We start from the raw sequence: 19,141 nt of genomic DNA, 5'->3' as shown, positions 1-19,141 counted from the left end.
TTCTGCACAGTCCTGAAACCACGAATACCTACAACAAAAGACGAGGGGAATTTCAGCATATAACATCGAGTATTGGTACAGAAAGTATCACTCAGTGAAAGGGGATACCATATCTCCCAGTGGGATATGTTAAAATATAAAGGTAGAAAGTCAGTAGTAGAAAAGATTGACAATTGGCAAAATTCTATTTTTCTCCTTAGTTAAATTAATAGCCTCAAACTCCTTCCTTTTACTTGTACCTATCTTTATAATAGTACTTAGTTAATGTAAAAATATTTTTCCCAGCTGAGAATGAAAAGCATTATCCTTCTGCCAGGAGTCTGATTTGTCAGCAGTTTAAGTGGCCACATGAAGCTAACCCAGGGGTTATGGCACTGCTCTTGTCCTGTGAGAAAATCTGATAGATATTTCCAGTCCTAGGACCTCCCTGGCCTGACAACATGTGGCAGTACCACCACTTTAACATACCAGAGTACGTTCAATTCAGCTCCTGGGAAGCAAAAGTATATAGAATAGTCGAATTGGAAATCTTTCCTACTAATTAAGGAACATGTGGGAGTTGTGCTCCTGGCATTCTCATTTTTAAAGGAAGGAAGAAAGCCTTTATGAATAATGAAGAAAAGCAAGTGAAACATTTTGCTGAATGCACATGGATTTTAGAGCAGCACCTCCCCCTGCATCTTACCCTGATGAAAATGAGGGTATCGAGCCATTTTTCATTTAAGCCCTATGTCGATATGATTATCTAAGGTCAAGATAATTGTAACTTCAAAGCCCCTTTGCTCTTCTGAAGACAAATACTATCACAGCCTAGAAAATCAGTAAACCAAATTAGCAGCTCAACTGAATAAACTTGATATAATGAATATAGGTTGCAAAGCAGGATGTAGCTTTTTTTACTTTTTAACCAAATAATAGTATTATTTATAAACCATCATAGCCATTACTCCAAATTTTTCCTCTTTGTTCTTCTATTACTCTGGTCATAGAGTCTTTTTTTTTTTTTTTTTTTTTTTTTTTTTTTTTTTATTGAAGACTCAGAATTACATGATGGCAGCAACAAACTCTCCCATCTATCTTTATGAGACAATGAGTTCCATCATATCCCAAAGCAGAACACACTCCTGACAACCTAGCAACTAAGAGATTGCTTCAACCCTGATGAAAGACACTTTGATAGTACACCTTTTACTTACAGGGAAATCAATCTTAGAATTCCAGAGGGGAAAGCATATTGGAAATTTAGTTTCTAAAAAGCGATTTGTGTTTAAGCTAAATTCATACATAAGCAAGCACTTGCTGTAACACCTGAGGCAATGTGTTTACATACAAATAAACAACACAATAAATATTTTTTAAAAGATGCTTTCATGTATACTCAAATGACAGCATTCAGAAAAGTTTAAATTATGGACTATTATTCCTTTTTACGTTAGAATAAAGGCTGGGCAGCTGTAAACATTCTTAATCATCACTGTCTCATCTGAGTACTGTTGCATCATCATCTCAATACTGAAGTTTCTATGTATGGGGCTGAAATACACAACAGCAGAGAGACAGCTCTTCCCATCATGGTGCTTCCACTCCCCCTGGACAGACAGAATATACATAATAAACAGATCTCTATAGGTTGGGATGATCAGGGAAGATGTCATGGCCTTCCAAAGGGAAGGGCAGAACCTACGTCAAGAGTGAAAGTAAAAGTTTGCAAAGGGGCAGGATGAAGGGTGTGGCAGGTCAGAATCATTTGGTTTGCTGAGAGAACAGTAATTACCTGGCTGGAAAAGAGATTTGGTTGAGAGATCCATGGGACTTTAAAAGTTGATTTAGCACCACTCCTCCTCCACCCAATTATTCTTGAAGGGCATATTACCATGAAAATATATATATTAACCATAACTGTTGTATTCTAAATGACCTGAAATGTGCTTTATTGCAAATGGGATTTGAGTAGCTTGAAAATGAGAGCAGGTCTTGGCGTCTAGCCTTTTGTCTCTGGTCATACTATTAGCATATACAGTCATGTGTCACTTAATGACAGGAATACATTCTGAGAAATGCATCATTAGGTGATTTTGTCATTGTGTAAACATCATAGAGTGTACTCACACAAACCTAGATGGTACAGGTGACTACACACCTAGGCTATATGGTACTCATGTTATGGGACCACCATCTTAATGCGGTCCGTCGTTGACCAAAAGGTCATTATGCAGCGCATGACTGTACAAATTCAGAAGATTAGACTGATTAAAAAAGAAAAATGATTTCTAGGGAATAAGAAACGTATGTGTTAGTCCTGATTACAGTCCTTCATTTACAAGGAAAAAATAAGGATCTATGGACTATTAATTAAACCAAGAAAAACCATTTGCCCGAACCAATGAGGTCAGGATGTTATATTTTTGGTATGATTACACAAAATTGTATAATTCAATACAGTTTCATATAAGATTACAAATAACTCACTTGTATGGTTGAGAGACTACTTACATTAAACTGTACCTTCTTATTCCAAAGGGCCTTTAATGGACCTCATGTCAACTCTTGCAGGGATGGGCAAAATTTTACCCTTTTTTCCTTTTGAATAAATTTAGCATTTGGTTTCTTACCATAATTAAACTGAGAATCAGTAATTTTTAAAATTTTATACAATATAATCAATATTTGAAGTCTGGAGTAGCATTGGCTCACTGTCTTGTATTCCACCATTAGAAAGCACAGTCTCTCTAAAAACTCATTCCTGCACCTGCCATGGATTTATACACTCTGCTTCCTGGATTCAGGAAGCTATTCAGTGTATAGAGGCATTTCAATTCGATAATTTCCTCATATAATTAAAGTGATTCTTTGGTCATACTCAAATTTCACATTAAAAGTCTTTCATATACATCAAGTATACCAAGGTGAGTTGAAAATCTTACTCTAAATTCATAATGTGTATTGTGTTAAAATTCTTATTACAGAGGGAAAATTGCACACATAAAAGCTGCTATTACTATAATTATTCGAAAGGAAAGAGAGTGTCATGTCTAGAAATAATAGTGGGCTTCCCAGGGGTGCCCAAATGTAAGAACTAAGATGCAGTAGTATAAAGACACAAGATGATCAAAAGCAGTTTCATTTCATGAAGGCTAGATGAACTGCAGATATATCTAGAAAAGAGAGTAACTACCCAAGGTCGGTTAAAAAAGAAAGGAATGGTCACCATGGGAAGTTTGTCTAGACAGGTATTTCCCAAAGTGAACATTAGTCACTTAAAATACATGGGGGCTTGGCACAGAGGGCAGAGACAACATGCTAAATGTTCAGGGCACACATATTTATACCAAAAAACAAAACCAGAAAACTTCAATACATTGTTTCAATCAAGATTTTCAAACTTATTTCACCCAGGAACAATTATATATATATATAAATCTGTGGAAGACGGTTTGAGAAGAGCTGAGATAAAGAAAGGTCTAAAAGTCTGCTAGATTGGGATTTACTCTTTTATCCTCAAGTTCACTGAGCTGCTAATCTGAGAGACATCAGAATACTGGTTGTGTAAGAGACTCTCACACACAGGTTTACAATTATAAAGGCTGATCCAAGGCTCAAGACTCCCAGAGGTCTCAATATCATCAAGGCTCCACAGAGGTGAGGGTAGAGTGAGAATTTTCCTGGTGGGATTAATGAGCAGATTTCTTTGGAGAGAGTGATTGCTCTGCTGTGAGTCCCTTTCCCAACCCCCTTTGGGATTAGGGGTGTAGGAGGGCTACCTTCTAACATTGACCTGTAGGGAGAGGTTCAAGAAAACCACTTGGTGATCTTTGAAATAAGTTCACATAGCTGGGAGACGTGGGTCTGGGGTCTGAATCACATCTGAGAATATATAAATAGTCTGTGGCCACTGGGGTCTGAATCCCGCCAAGGAATCAGAGAAGACTAGAGAAATGCTCCTCATTGCTTTGGTGGAGAAGGCAGGGGAGCGCTGAGAAATAGGCTAAGAGAGGGATGCAGGAGTGCTTCTCTGTGGACCAGATCTGGGCCACACAGCGGGCCAGCATTACATCTTCAGTCCTGTCCAAGAATGCCAGCTGGCAGAGCAAGGAGCACTCAGCAGAAAGAGACTCAGGGCCTCATCTAGGGAAGCGCAGGGGAGGGACTCAGAGGGGCGCATGGAGAGATCCCAAAGGATCTCACATGTAGCAGGCACATTCAACTACCTCTTCCCTTCCCTTTCCTCCCTCCTTCTGTCTTCTACCTTGAGGACAAACAGCAGCTCCTAGGTGGCTTATGACAGGAGAGAGAAAAGAGCCCGTGGAGTAAGCCTATCTTGCTCACTCCGGGCGTCCAGCTCCGAAGAGCCCTGGGTGGGGGTGGGGAAAGATTTAATTTGCTCAGAAAAGATGACCCTTGCTAAATAAAGTTAAAGTAACAACTGGAGACAAAAAAATACAATTGTTTTTGCTTATTTCTGAAGTTGAGCTTGCTCAATATACCAGTTACAGAAATTATGCAGCTTGCTGGTAATCCAGAGCAGAGCATCGGAGGAGGTACATTTTAAATACCACCTGTCTCACACCATAAAGTCTCTATATCTAAGAGAAGGGGAAAATGTAGCTATCTGAAATGTAATAGAATACAAAACATGATAGCCCATGAAATCAGCAGCATACATTTTGATTCAAGTGAAAGTGTAATCTGCAATGATACAAGATAAAGATCATCACATTTTTTAGTCAAACGAGAAAATAGTAATAATGACAATGATGATGACGACAATATAGCCCCATCAGATCATTAGCATTGGTATATTTTGTAGATAAGGATTTCATAATCAGAGAACCTTATGCTACTGCTTGGGGTGATAGAACTGTTTAAGGTTGGAAGATCCAGATTGAACAGATGTTCCCTAGGAAGGAAGAATTAAATGACTCTGAGATGCCACACTAAAACAGTGGGCTGGAGGATGACTGTGGCAGACTAGATTTAATCAATATGTTCATTTGAGCCTAACAGTATGATGAGTGATGAAGAGATAGTAGAGTGTTACACTAGGAGTGAATTCTGGAGCCAGATTAGGTGGGTTGAATGCCAGTGCATTCTGAATGGCTACTATAAAAGCTATTAGTTAGAGCCTGCTCTTCTACACCAAAAATATGTTATTACTGAGTACATGGCAGTGAAAATAATATCAATATTAATTTTGTAGCCATCTGTGGCAGATGGTTCCAATACACCTAAAGACAAGTATTAACTACAAAAATAATTAAGCAGCTCCTCAAAAAGTTAAACATAGAATTATTATAGGAATCAGCAATTCCACTCCTAGGTATTTGTTTAAAAGAAATGAAAATATGTACATGATAAAGAACTTGTACACAAATCTTAATAGCAGCACTGTTCACAATAGCCAAAGGGGGAAACAACTCAAAGTCCATCAACTCATGAATGAATAAACAAAATGTGTTATATCCATGCAATGGATTATTAATTAGCCATAAAAAAGAATGAAACTGATATATGATACAACTTGGATAAGCCTTGAGAGCGTTAAAAAAGTCACACGTTGCATGATTTAATTCATATGAAACATCTAGAATAGGGAAATCATTGACAGAAAGCAGACTAGTAGTTGCCTTGGGGCTGGGCAGAAGGGGAAATGGGGAGTGACTGCTTAATGGGTAAAGGGTTTAATTTGGGGGTGATGAAAATGCATTGGAACTAGATAGAGGTGCTGATTGCACATTGTGAATGAACTAAATGTCACTGAATTGTACACTTTAAAACAGTTATTGGTGAATTTTATATTACGAGAATTTTACCTAAATAAAAAAATAATAATCAAAACAACCCAAAGTGGCCAAATCACAACAGAAGCTGCAAATCAATCATACACTACGCAGATACACTATCCATCCTATAAGACTGAATTGAAAATCAGACATATATTGTTCATAAAAGTAAACTTTTTAGAAAATACCATAGTATCCTTAAGACTTGTTCTGAATTAAACACACTAGAAAATGAGTACAATATTCTAGAACCAAACTTCTTGACAGATCTTGGTTTGGAGACAAAAAATAAATTATATTTTTTAATAAGCTGTTTCTCATTAAATTGTTCCAAATGTCAGAAAGTAACACAGGGTTACCCCAGTATCCTTGCCCTCTATTAAGCAGTTGTAAGATCAAGAACTTGGTGACTTGAATTATGGCAAACATCATAATATCTTTGTATATAAATGTCTATGATTACATAGTTAAATAAACTGGTTTACCAAGTTAAATTTGGCTTATATAGCAGGTCTAAAAACATAAAAATGATGAATTCACTTAACAAGCACTACAATGCTAATTAAAGCAATCCTGGAAATTGAAGATCTGTTTGTTTGTTTTTAAGAAAATATGTAGCAATGAGGCAGACAAAACGGAAAAGAGTATTTTTATTAAAGATGTTATCAACTGGAAGTGAAAAAGAAACAGTGTAATAGAAACATACACCATGTTGTAGTCTTCTCTTAAATCCCCCAAAATTTAGCCAAATTTCTTTGAATATATAATTTTCAGTCCAAGTATCAAGTCTGTATATACCATTGTATCAAGTCTCTTCTTCCTTACTATGCTTCGTTTTTTCCAATTTAATTGAAGATTTATTTTAAAACGAATCTTGAAGCAACTTTGGTAGTTCATCTTTTCGTTACTTCGGTAATAAAATACCAACTTGTTCACTGTGATTTGGTGGCAGCATAAGTACATTCAAAGGAAATAAAGTATCTAAGTTCCCTTTCTCCTATTGTGTGATTATAGCATTGAAAACTGCTGTAAATAAAGCAGCAACTGAAACCATCTTTGGCTGTTTTGTAAATAATTATGAGTCTAAGTTGTTACCACTTACCAGAAGTATTCTAGAACCATTTTAACCATTGCTTTCAGAAACACTCTTTGGCAAAGTGCATGCTGTATACTCTGTCACGTTCAACAGAGCTCCCACATTATAAACTTTTCCTTCAGTTATGAAATAGTCTTATCTGTCAGAAAGTTACTGATGTTTGGTCACGAACATAAGTATTGTCCGATTATCCAAGATCTAGCCCCAGCCCAAAGTAATTCAGCAGATGAATAAAGAAAAATCTACTGAATAAATCATGACATATATTTACTTTTTCTCATTCTTTTGAGAAAAGTTTAGAGCAGCAATCATTTTAATTAACACATTGTGCATAAGAATGCATGATAGAAGCTGTTAACACGCATTTTTATAAGACTGGAGGGAGTGGTGTCTTATCTAGATATAAGGGCAACATATGTTCAGCTAAGCATATGGATTGTAATATAAATTATGATTATAACATATGGAGAGGCACAGAGGGACATGTACAATGGCTGCCTGTCCCCATTTAATCAGCTAATATATTTTTCTAACATATACTACAGAAGAGTTTATATTATTTTAATTGTTGAAATATGATAGAACATTAACTATAATATCTTGTCAGCTTCATACATTTTGAAACACGTAATTATTTTTTCTGTGACTGCAAATTTAGATTTTTAAAAAATTTATATATACATATATTTTTTTTTATAATTTTTTATTTTATTTATTTTTCCCCCAAAGTCCCAGTAGACAGTTGTATGTCATAGCTGCACATCCCTCAAGTTGCTGTATGTGGGACGAGGCCTCAACATGGCCAGAGAAGCGGTGCATCAGTGCGCGCCCAGGATCCGAACCTGGGCCGCCAGCAGTGGAGCGTGCACACTTAACCACTAAGCCACGGGGCGGGCCCTAAAAAATTTATATTTCAAGAGAGATACTGGAAACAAATAAAAGCTATGAGGATCATCCTAAAGAAACCTCAAAATATCAAAACAGATTGTCTTTTCCTGCTTTAAACATTTTATCTCATTATATTTTTGATAGAAGGGATAGTTTATTAGCTTGAACACTATTAATTCAATTTACAAACTAGGTGGTTGAAGACATTAGAGATAAAACAAATTACCTTTTCTTGATATTGCCGCCTTGAGGAATCCAAAGACTGGATTAGAGCCGTGGCATGGCCCACAAACATGGCATAGCAGGTGGCCCCAACGATCATGCTCAGCATGGTGATCCAGAGGTCAGACATGCTGACCGGGGCCTGGGCTCCATACCCAATGCACAGCATGTGACTCATGGCTTTGAAGAGTGCGTACGAATATTGCTTTCCCCAAGAATCGTTCTGGAACAGAAGAGAAAAAAAAAAACAGGCTGAGCCATTAGGATAGCAGATTAAAGAGTGAGTATGACCTGTACACAGAAGCATTATAGAACAGTGAGTATGGAGAAACATCCTTGTAATGGAGCATTTACACAGGTACTTCTCCCTAATTACTAACAGAGCGACTTGATGTTGTTCAATGCTTGACTAGCACGATGAAATCTAAACAGTCTATTGTTAATATATGCATTCCTAATCGCTTTTAGGTTTGTTGTTTTCAAAACTAAAATTCCTTCTGTGACAATGGTGTGAGTGTCACATAAAAATGCCAAGAATAAATATTGATGGGCTCATTTTAAAGTTTCCAGGAAATCTGGTCATTCTCTATTAGTTTACCTGCAAACTGAGAAATGCTGCAGATGGGTGTGAAGCAGATGGGTTAAGTATAGGAATTTTTATCAAAACTATGTATGATGTTTAGATTTTTTAAAGTCAAAATTGATGTATTTGCGCAGTCCTTAATCCTATATTTCTTAAATGAAAAATAAACATATTTTGGAAATATAGCCCTGATAAGTGGAAAGACTTCCCTGAAGTCCTCGCTCAGAGCACTGTATGTTGGAATTCAAATGTCAGACTTGATGATGGATGAATCTTCTTGTTTTTTTAATAAAATAATAAAATAAAATAAGCGAAATAATATTTTGGCAAACACTCTAAAAAAAAAGCTGACTTCTGAGATTAGTTATTTGATGCAATTTCTGATGTCATTTCAAAATGTATTCCAAGCTCAATTCTAAAAAATAAGCTGTTCAATGTATCTTATTTATGGGCCAGCCCCGTGGCTTAGAGGTTAAGTGTGCACGCTCTGCTACTGGCGGCCTGGGGTTCTGATCCCGGGCGCGCACCGAGGCACCGCTTCTCCGGCCATGCTGAGGCCGTGTCCCACATACAGCAACTGGAAGGATGTGTAACTATGACATACAACTATCTACTGGGGCTTTGGGGAAAAAAAAAGGAGGAGGATTGGCAATAGATGTTAGCTCAGAGCCGGTCTTCCTCAGCAAAAAGAGGATGATTAGCATGGATATAGCTCAGGGCTGATCTTCCTCACACACACACACACACATACACACAAAATATGTATATATATATATATCTTATTTAAAGGGTTTTTTTGATCAATTTGTGTCAAATTCCCTAGCCCACGACTTACATAATTTATGAGGCCCAGTGCAAAAATGAAAATTTGGGGCCCTTGAGTTCAAAAGGTAGGGGGAAAAAGTGCTGTGAAAGATAATAATATATAAATATTTTCCCTTAAAAATATTTTATTACTTATAAAATTTAATTGGATAATAGTGACGGACGAGTAACAACATAAATTAACAAATTTCAAAAAATAATATTTTGGTGTCATAATTGCATATGCATATCATAAATAATAATACTGTATTATTGTGATATCTTGATTGATAATACAATTTTTATGGCTTAATTTTCTGCAAATTCATTTCTTAGGTCATCAAAATTTATACAATTAGCAATTTCATTTTCAATGATAAAATTGAAAGTGACATCAGTTGCTTTTGGCTAATGCAAGATCACAAATAATTTCTGATACTTTGTTTTTTTTTTGTGAGGAAGATCAGCCCTGAGCTAACACCATGCCAATCCTCCTCCTTTTGCTGAGGAAGACCAGCCCTGAGCTAACATCTATTGCCAATCTTCCTCCTCCTTTTTTTTTTTTCCCCCTTTTTCTCCCTAAAGCCCCAGTAGACAGCTGTATGTCATAGTTGCACATTCTTCTAGTTGCTGTATATGGGACGTTGCCTCAGCATGGCTGGCCAAGCAGTGCGTGGGTGCGGGCCCCGATCTGAATCCCGGCGGCCAGTAGCGGAGCGCAGGCACTTAACCGCTAAGCCACGGGGCCGGCCCCTCTGATAATTTTTAATTTTGAGAAAGATCTTTCTATTGATGTAACTGTTACTGGAGCTACTAAGAGCATTTTATAGGCTGTGACAAATAGGATGAATTTCTGATAAATTATTTTCATATATAAATTTTAGTACATCTGGAGCTGAGTTCTCAAAGAACAATTTTTCTATAAAGATTTAACCCTTCATACAAATCAGTTTGGTGTACATCTGAATGTGAATTTTTTAATTAAACTTTTTATTTTAAGAGAATCATAGATTAACATGCAAATTGTAAGAACTAATAGAGAGAGATCCCACATACCCTTCACCCAGTTTCCCCCAATAGTAACATCTTGCAAACTATAGTACAATGTCATAACCAGGAATTTGACATGGATACAATCCACTGATCTCATTCATATTTCACTAATTTACGTGTACTCATTTGTGTCTTGAGTTTTATGCAATTTTATCACATGTATAGTTTCGTCTATTCATCACCACAGTCAAGATACAGAACAATTCCATCGTAACAAAGATCCCTTATACTGCCTTAAAATTGATTTTAATATTAAATGTAAATGTATGCAATGGTATTTTAATATTTCCTCTGACATTTCCTGTAACTTGCTGAGGTCGTGCAAGAAACCAAAAGTAGTTTCATAATTTGTATATAATCCAAAATGCCTGTTTATGTATTCTATTCCTGTATTTTCAATTACAAAGAGAATTTAATTTAAAAATTGTCTTCTTTGTTAATAATTGGCTTATTTAAAGCTTCATATGAAAATAGTGTTACTTTTCATCAAATGTCATGATCTTTAAATTTAATCCGTATCTCTAGGCTGGGGGATATTTGCTTTGCAACGTTGCAGCAGTTTTTAAAACTGGACATTGTAAACTAGGAAGAATTCTAGTAACCCCCTGATATGCTTTATTGCAATGTCCATGTGTACTCCCTTTTTTGTAATAATTTATTGACAAAGTTTACTGCCTGAGCTCCACAGGCACTGACTTTGAACTTAGGCAGGAGATTTAATATTTGTGTAGATACTGTGGGGATGCGCTCCTGGGACTGAGAGGCAGCTGGCCCCTCACTATGGGTCCTATCCCTACCGGCATGGGGGATCCACTCCCATCTCCTGTGGTTGCCGCTGCTGCTGCTGTTGTTGCTGCTTCTGCAGCTGCTGTTGCCACTGCTATTGCCACTGCTAATCTGGCCCAGTTCCGGCTTGGCTATGTTGGCGACACATAGCATTACAGACTGCTGAGGCACACGTACGTGCACTTTGATACCAGGCCAATTGCTTGGCTTCTGTGCTGCCTACTGTGCCTGCAGGCCTGAACCTGTGTACCCACAGCTGCCACCCGCAGCTCCGAGGCTCACATTCAGGCTCCAGTGTCCCAGGGGACTTCACTTACAAAACATAAATGCAAAGATAAATTATTAAGAATTTCAAGATAGCAGCAGCAGAGCATTAAACTAAGCACAGGGTCTTTCTGAAAGTGGGTCCCTGTGCAACAGCAAGGTCACACACCACACACCATGAAGCCATACCTGCCTTTGTCCAATTAACTCTTAAATAATCAGAAATGTTTTATCTTTAAAATATGTTGAACCTGTGTGGATATTTTGTTCATGTTTTAGTGGAGTTTTCCAAAATGAAATTAATAGATTTAAAAAAAAAGAACATAATAAAGTTTAAAAGCCCAACCTCATAAACTTTGCAACTGCATGCAGCTGCTGACAAAAACTAAGTAGCTCTTTTTGGTTGAAAGAATTAAGGTTCTTAACATGATATTCATTGCTATTGACTGATAAAATGAGGTCATGCTGCCATATTAATCTGTTTATCCATCTATCTATACATACAGACATAAATACATGTACATGTATATGTGTGTATATATATATACACGTATATTTTTACACGCAAGTGTAAAAATGAAATTCAATTTTAAGGAAAGAAAATCATTTGTATATTGTATTATACTATGTAGATAGTATAATGAACCCACGCACAAGTTTTCATTTTGGGGAATGAACAAAGCTTATTTCTTACATTTTTTTCATACATGAAAATATATAATTACTCTTGGGAATAAACCTAAGGTTCCAGATGTTCCATTAACAAGAAATGAACAAAGCAATGTGTTCTATAAAAATCTTGAATATATATATTATTTAAAATGACACAATTAAATTCCTAAATTTAACTCAGTAATATACTGATATACTAAATATAATTTCATTACAAACCATAGTAAAAAATAAACAAAGGCTTTAATCCGTATGATCCATTCAAAGAATGGGCAGAGAGAAAATAAGCTGGATTCGTTTCTGACTGGCTTTGAATCTCTTCGGGCTCCTTCAGAACTCCAGGTATTCACCTGTCATGGCGACTTCCATCCAGTACACGACAATCTTCTCATGTGCCTGCATTGCCTCATAGATTAGGGCTGGGGCCATGTCTCACTGATCATGTTCTCAAGACGAAACCACATGATTCAGTGGAGACACTCAACATTTTTATTGTTGTTAAAAGAAAGGGTCAGTAAATAAATTTTGACTATCATGTTAAATCTAATGTAAGACTTCCTTCCTTACACAAGGGCATAGAGAAAGCATGTTGTTTAGGCATCTTGATGTACTTAGATATAATGGGAATAATTCAAAGTCCAATAGGGTGTCCAGTGCAGACTTCACTTTAATTCTTTTTAAATTTGTTTATTTGTTTATTTCTTTGTTTTTGAGGAGAAGCAGGATGTGGAGCTGGAGAAGAGAGTTTCAATTTCTCAAAGTACATAACGTAGTTAGATAATAGCCCAAATATTTTGTACAAGAATGTGTGCTTACGTTCATCTTTATTCATCTCCTTAGGCGCGCGCACACACACACACACACTCTCTTAAAGGAATCGAAATAAATGTATATCATACACACTTTAAGATTCTTTAAAATCATGGACAACTTTTCTATTCTTTTTTTCCTCCATATCTCCTTTCTTTCCTCTCCACCTACACTTCCAAAAAACCAGGTATGGATTTCTCTGTACCTTCCTCCATGCTGATATAAGTACACACACACACACACACACGCACACACACACACACAGATTCTGGCTTTTTTCTACAAAAATGAATCATATCATACATACTTCTCTGCATATTGCTTTTCTCACAGAAAAATTCCTCCAAATAATCTGATGTTCATTTAACTGTGTAATAACTATGGGTTAATTCACTCATTTTTCTATGTTTTCCAGTTTTTGCCACTACAAACCATTCTGTAATGAACAACTTTGTACATATAACCTTTATTTCTATCAAATCGATTTCCAGGAATGTGTTTTGTAAAGTTTTCGATTTGATTTTAAAACATATTGCCAGGCTATTTCAAAAGGCTGTAACTTTTCAAAAACAAGTAAAAATACACTGCATCACCTTCCATAGGAAAAAATAGTAACCCATTGTTACCTTTATTTGCATTTCCTTGACTAGGGAATTTGAGAAGGTGTTCATATACTTATTAACCAACTGGACTTTCTCACTTCTGATGAAATTCTTATTTTTTCCTTATTAATCTGTAATACTTATTTGAAGACTGGAAATCAATTCTTTAACTATGTGATTTTAGTATTTATTGCTAATTTATTTTTTGCCTATTGGTCATTTTCTTTAAAAATTTTTTTTCTTGTGTTGAGAATTTCTTTCTTTTTCTTTTTTTTCCTTTAGGAAGATTGGCCCTGCACTAACATCTGTTGCCAATCTTCCTCTTTTTTCTTTTTTCTCCCCAAAGCCCCAATACATAGTTGTGCATCATAGTTGCAGAGTTGTAGCTCTTCTATGTGGGATGCCGTCTCAGCAAAGCTTGATGAGTGGTGAGTAGGTCTGCACCCAGAATCCGAACCAGCGAACCCCGGGCCGCCAAAGTGGAATGCGTGAACTTAACCGCTACACCACCGGGCCGGCCCCAGACTATTGGCCTTTCAATGATATAATTTGCCTTACAAACATTTTGATTACTTTATGTAAAAAAATAAATCTGTAATTTCCTTGAGAGCTGCTGGATTTCCTATATTGGTTAAAAAGATCTCCCTAAATCTGAGATTATGCCTATGTCCTAAATGTTTTCTTGAGATTATGTTATTTTTATATTTACTTACATCTATATCTCTACCTAAGTGATTTTTTTTTTTTTTTTTTTTTTGGTAAATGGAAGAAAATTAAAATTTTCTTTTATTCTAAAAGGATTTGTCTCTTGAGCCAGCATACAACTTCTACTGAACTGTCTGGTCCCCACTGATATAAAAATATCTCCTTTGTTATACATTGTCCCTGTTGACATTGGTGTTTGGTTGTGGGCTCAATATTTTGCTCCACTGATCTGACTATTTCTATGCTGATACCATATGGTTTTAAATTACAGTAATTTTATAATCTATTTTAATATATACATAAAGCACAGACTTCTCTCAATTCCAACAAGGGTTTAAACTGAGTTACCGTGTGAAGAAGCTGAGGCAAACCATGTTTGAAGCAGGTTAAAAATCTGGATATATGATGCTAGATGTGGAATAGGCAGGGTATTTGGGAGGAAACTACAGTTTAGAACAATCACTACATCCAGAAAATTCCTGTCTGTCCTTCTGTCTATCTATCTATCAATCTGAACAGTTTCTCATAGATTAGCCAGTCCAAATTATAGAGAAGATATGTAAGAGATTAAGGAGTATAATAGGGAACATAGAGATAGCCAGAGTCAGAGGAGTCAGAACATTTTTCAGTATAATATGGGAAGCCACTGAAATTTTTTCAGCAGAGAATGATATAATCTGAACTATACTTTAGGAAGATTAATAAGAGAGAATTGTTGAGCAGTGGCTCTCAATTAAGGATGACTTTTGCCACCCAGGGGCCATGTGGCAACATTTGGAGAACTTTTTGTTTTTATAACCAAGGGAGGTGCTATTAACATCTAATGGGTAGAGGCTAGTGAAGCTGCTAAATGCCCTACAATTCAAAGGAAAGCTCCCCTACAGCAACCAATTATTTGGCCCAAATTGCCAATAGCAGTGAGATTGAGAAATCCTGGTGTGGAGAATGGATTTAACAATAACTAGATAAAGAAGTCATTTGAAAAGCTATTACAAGTTTAAGAGAGGTGAAATGAGAACTGAAATAATATAAAGGTATAAAGTATAAAACAACAACAATAGATAATTTTGAGGAGATAAGATCTATAGAATTTAGCACACTAGGTTTTTATGGAATAGTAAAAGAAAAAGGAAAGTAGAATACCTCAGGGGGTTATGGAAAATTTAGAAAGATTCATGCAATATGCTTGAAAAAAGCAATAGGCTTTTCTTTACAGAGAAGAGTGATTAGGTGTAGGGATCTTTGTTATTCTACAAGACCAGCATCATTTTTCAGACACTGAATTTCGTCTACACACACTGTGTGTACAAGGGTCAACCCAGCCCTTAGAGTGGAATGTGAGTATTTAGGTGGCAGCCACGTGATTCTGAGGCTACTGCTGAAAGAATCTCAAGTAGAGGAATGATATTTTATGCCATTATCTCCATTCTCTTTTATCCTCTCCTACCCTCCCCACTATCCCCACCCACCATTACAATCCTAGCAACAAAAGGCTCAAGCAGGAAAATTGGATTGACTGTGATAAAACACAAACATGGGGTTATTCTTGAAAAACAAGCATGCACGGCAAACAAGCAAAAAAACATGCATGGCTCTAAACTGTTCAAAGCACTAATCATTATATTCAACTACTTTAGTCTCATCTTCATACTATTCTTATCACTTGATAAATGATGACACTGAGGCAGAAACATAGTGACTTGCCCAAGGTTATAAGTTTATAAGTGGAAGAGTCAGTGTTTTGAACCCAGACAGTCTGGCTCTAGAGACCACACCACTAACCACTACGTGATACTGCTCTTGACTTCATAAACCTACTATAATTTCAGGCAAAATATTAAGGCTGAAAGACCAACTGATCAGCCTAAATCTCATATTTAAGCCCTTAGTTAATGTAGCAAATTTTAAAATAAGGCCAAGAGGAGATCTAAAGAAAGAAAAGCTAGGATCTGAGGGGGTTTTGTGAAAATCCGGGAATGTTTCTATTCCCAATACGTCATATTTTATTACACAGCTGTTCTCTTTTAAAAATGACTCTGTTATATTTTAGTCTACATCAATAACAACAACATGAATGGGAAACTGTATACTCAAAGTGCTTTACCATATGATCCAAATATTACCAATTTACATATAATTTCAATCCTATTGAAAGTAAACAAGTTACCTGTGAATTCTGATTTAATTAGGTTTTATCTTGTTTTCATTTTGGGTAATGATTTACCAACATATTGCTCCTTATAGATTAATTTTTTTATTATTTAATGTGTTCACTAATTTAATTCATCACTTCACTGAAGCGTCACTGAAATTAATTGTTTTTTTAAGGAAAACATATGGAGTCAAATTAACAGGGACATACGTAAGTAAATTTGATTATTCCATCTGGGAACTTTCATATAGAAAATATACATTTTGAGTTTTCTCCAGGTTTAACTTAAAATGCTTTCTAAGCATTTGTTTTAATACCCTGTTTATACTGTTACTGAATTTGGGTCAAGGTGAAGGGTTATGGCAAAAAAAAAAAAAAAAAAATGTTTATTCTAGAGTGTCCTAGACCTCCTGACACAGGACACTGAAACTCAAACTAAGCCACTTGGTAACCTACCATAGGAGCAAAAGTTCTCCAGTCCATCATCTTTCATATGAACTGAAATTTTAATTTAGGAGGTCCAAATATCCCATTATTGAACACCTGAATTAATTTTTCTTTATCACTTGAAAGCAAATATCAGTATGAATATGTTAAGTAAGTAAAATCTTAGCAAAATCTGAAACATAGAACTTAGAGACTCAGCAATTCACACATCAGCTACTAAAATATTAAAGAATCAAAGAAATAACAAAGCAGTGGAACTGGAAAGCCAGGTAGAGAATCAGCTCTGCAGAGCTAGGTTACCAAATTTTGACGAGTGTGTTCAATTTACTTCTTCAGTCGTCGAGTAAACTTATCACTTATATCGATTACAGCAATGCCAATCAGATAAAAACTTGTATTAAGGAGTTCTCAAGACAAGGACTATAGCAGAGCACAATCTGCCTGAAGTCACAAGAAGTGTAGCATAACAGGTTACCAATTCCAAAGAGAGTGTATTCACTTGAATAGGTCATGATTTTTCTTTATCAGTATATAAGAGAACAGAGACAGTGTAGTAAACAGGTGTCCTCCATCAATTTCACAGTACTGAACTATGACAACCATGAACAGACTTTGGGAGTGAGCTTTATACTGACTACTGACTGAAAGAGAATTATCACTGTTTTTTAAGTATTAATTTGAGTTTTTCTGTTCTTTGAAGTATGTCCCCTAGAATAATTGGATTCATATATTTATTACAAACAGAAACTTTTGAGAAACATTCTTAAAGAGGTCTCTTCTTAGTTGAATGAAACATTATTTGTCACTTTTTGTTACAGATCATATTAAGTGATAATGTCAGTAGGCAGACAAGCGGAGATCAAGTCAATGAGGCCATCCTAAACTGAACTATTCAGTAGGAATACTGAGTATGCCATTCCTAAGGAGACTTGGGAAAAGACTGCCAGCCATGTTGAGTGGAAGGTCAAAATAGAGATAGCCAAAAGGAAGAATATTTCTTTAAAAAATATATATGATGCAGCATTTTCCCCATAGTATAGTTATGTGCAAAGCAAACATTAACTCCAAAGTATGCAGGAAGAAAGACAGTCTACCAACACTGTACTTGGATTGATTTCATGACTTGTTAACATTGTTACATAACATTAGCACTATATTTTTAAATGTATTAGGAAGTAGTGAATTATTTCCCTTCAGTTCACATGATAGAAGCTCTTGGATTCTTGGAATATATTTTTGTATTCTTTATAGCAGTATTTTCAAATAATTTAAATGCGATGATTTCTAGCAATGATACTTTTTAAAAACTCAGATATTCAATTACACGTATTTTTTCAGCTGAAGAAATTTATTTTTCTGTTTGTAGTGTTATGATCTGCTTACAAATATTTGTACCTCTAACCTCTAGGAGAGTTTCAAATAGTTTTTAGCAGTAAAATATAAAGTGACTGCATAACTAAATTGTTGTTGCCATAAAAAGAATGATGCCTGGTCATTTTAACAGCTTGTTGTAGGCTTGTTCCCTGGTCAATTAATCCCTCGAGTTCTACGTGTACTTTTTTCTGCTTCCATAAGGATGATAAAATACAAAATTTGGATTAAGTAGATTTATAAATTAAAATTTAATGATGCTTGAGACCATGGATATTTGTTCTCATATTTCTTTTAATGTTGGTGAATTATTTTAAAATAAAAATTAAATAAATAAATAATTTTTTAATTTGGTGTGTCTATTAATCCAATTTTTTATACTGAGTTCATTAATACTTCTCATAGGCCCCAAATCAGACATTTATTTCAAGATTTTAAGTGTGATTTTTAAATTACAATTAGCATTTCAAGTAGAATATTTTCATGAGGTCCTCTTTGCTTGTTTGTACAAATAAATATAAGCAAGTATATTTTACATATTTTTGCAAATATAAATATTAGTAATTATATTTTTTATATATGCATAAATATAAAGGAACAAGGGAAGAGATTAGCATACTTTGAGCACTTAACTCCTTGCAAGGTACTATTACATCATCTCATTGCTCCTCATATCTTTCTTGAAACTTGATATTGTTATTACAGGTAGGGAATGGAAAGTTTAAAAAAATTAAGAAACTTGCTCAAAGTCACACATCTGTTGGTGCCAAAGCTGGAATGCAATCACAGGTTTGTCTGAACCACAGTTTTAACCTTCTCCATTCCAAAGATCATAGCCATGTATTTCATAACCATTTATATGACTAAAATTCATGATAATTATAATGCAGGATTTTCAAGCATTTT

General features: G+C 35.5%; 1 protein-coding gene across 1 annotated transcript in view; it reads right to left on the bottom strand.

Moving 5' to 3' along the window:
• The window catches only part of HCN1 (hyperpolarization activated cyclic nucleotide gated potassium channel 1), a 381,116-nt gene that overhangs the window by 104,787 nt on the left and 257,188 nt on the right, over nucleotides 1–19,141 (bottom strand). The window contains exon 4 of the mRNA XM_058564113.1: nucleotides 7,991–8,209. Coding sequence (XP_058420096.1) covers nucleotides 7,991–8,209 — 219 coding nt within the window. The remainder of the gene's footprint in view (nucleotides 1–7,990; nucleotides 8,210–19,141) is intronic.

The sequence above is a fragment of the Diceros bicornis genome, chromosome 20, assembly GCF_020826845.1.
Source record: "Diceros bicornis minor isolate mBicDic1 chromosome 20, mDicBic1.mat.cur, whole genome shotgun sequence".
Taxonomy (NCBI): Eukaryota; Metazoa; Chordata; class Mammalia; order Perissodactyla; family Rhinocerotidae; genus Diceros; species Diceros bicornis.
Note: the sequence above shows the minus strand (reverse complement) of the source record. Positions and strands in the feature narration are given on the sequence as shown.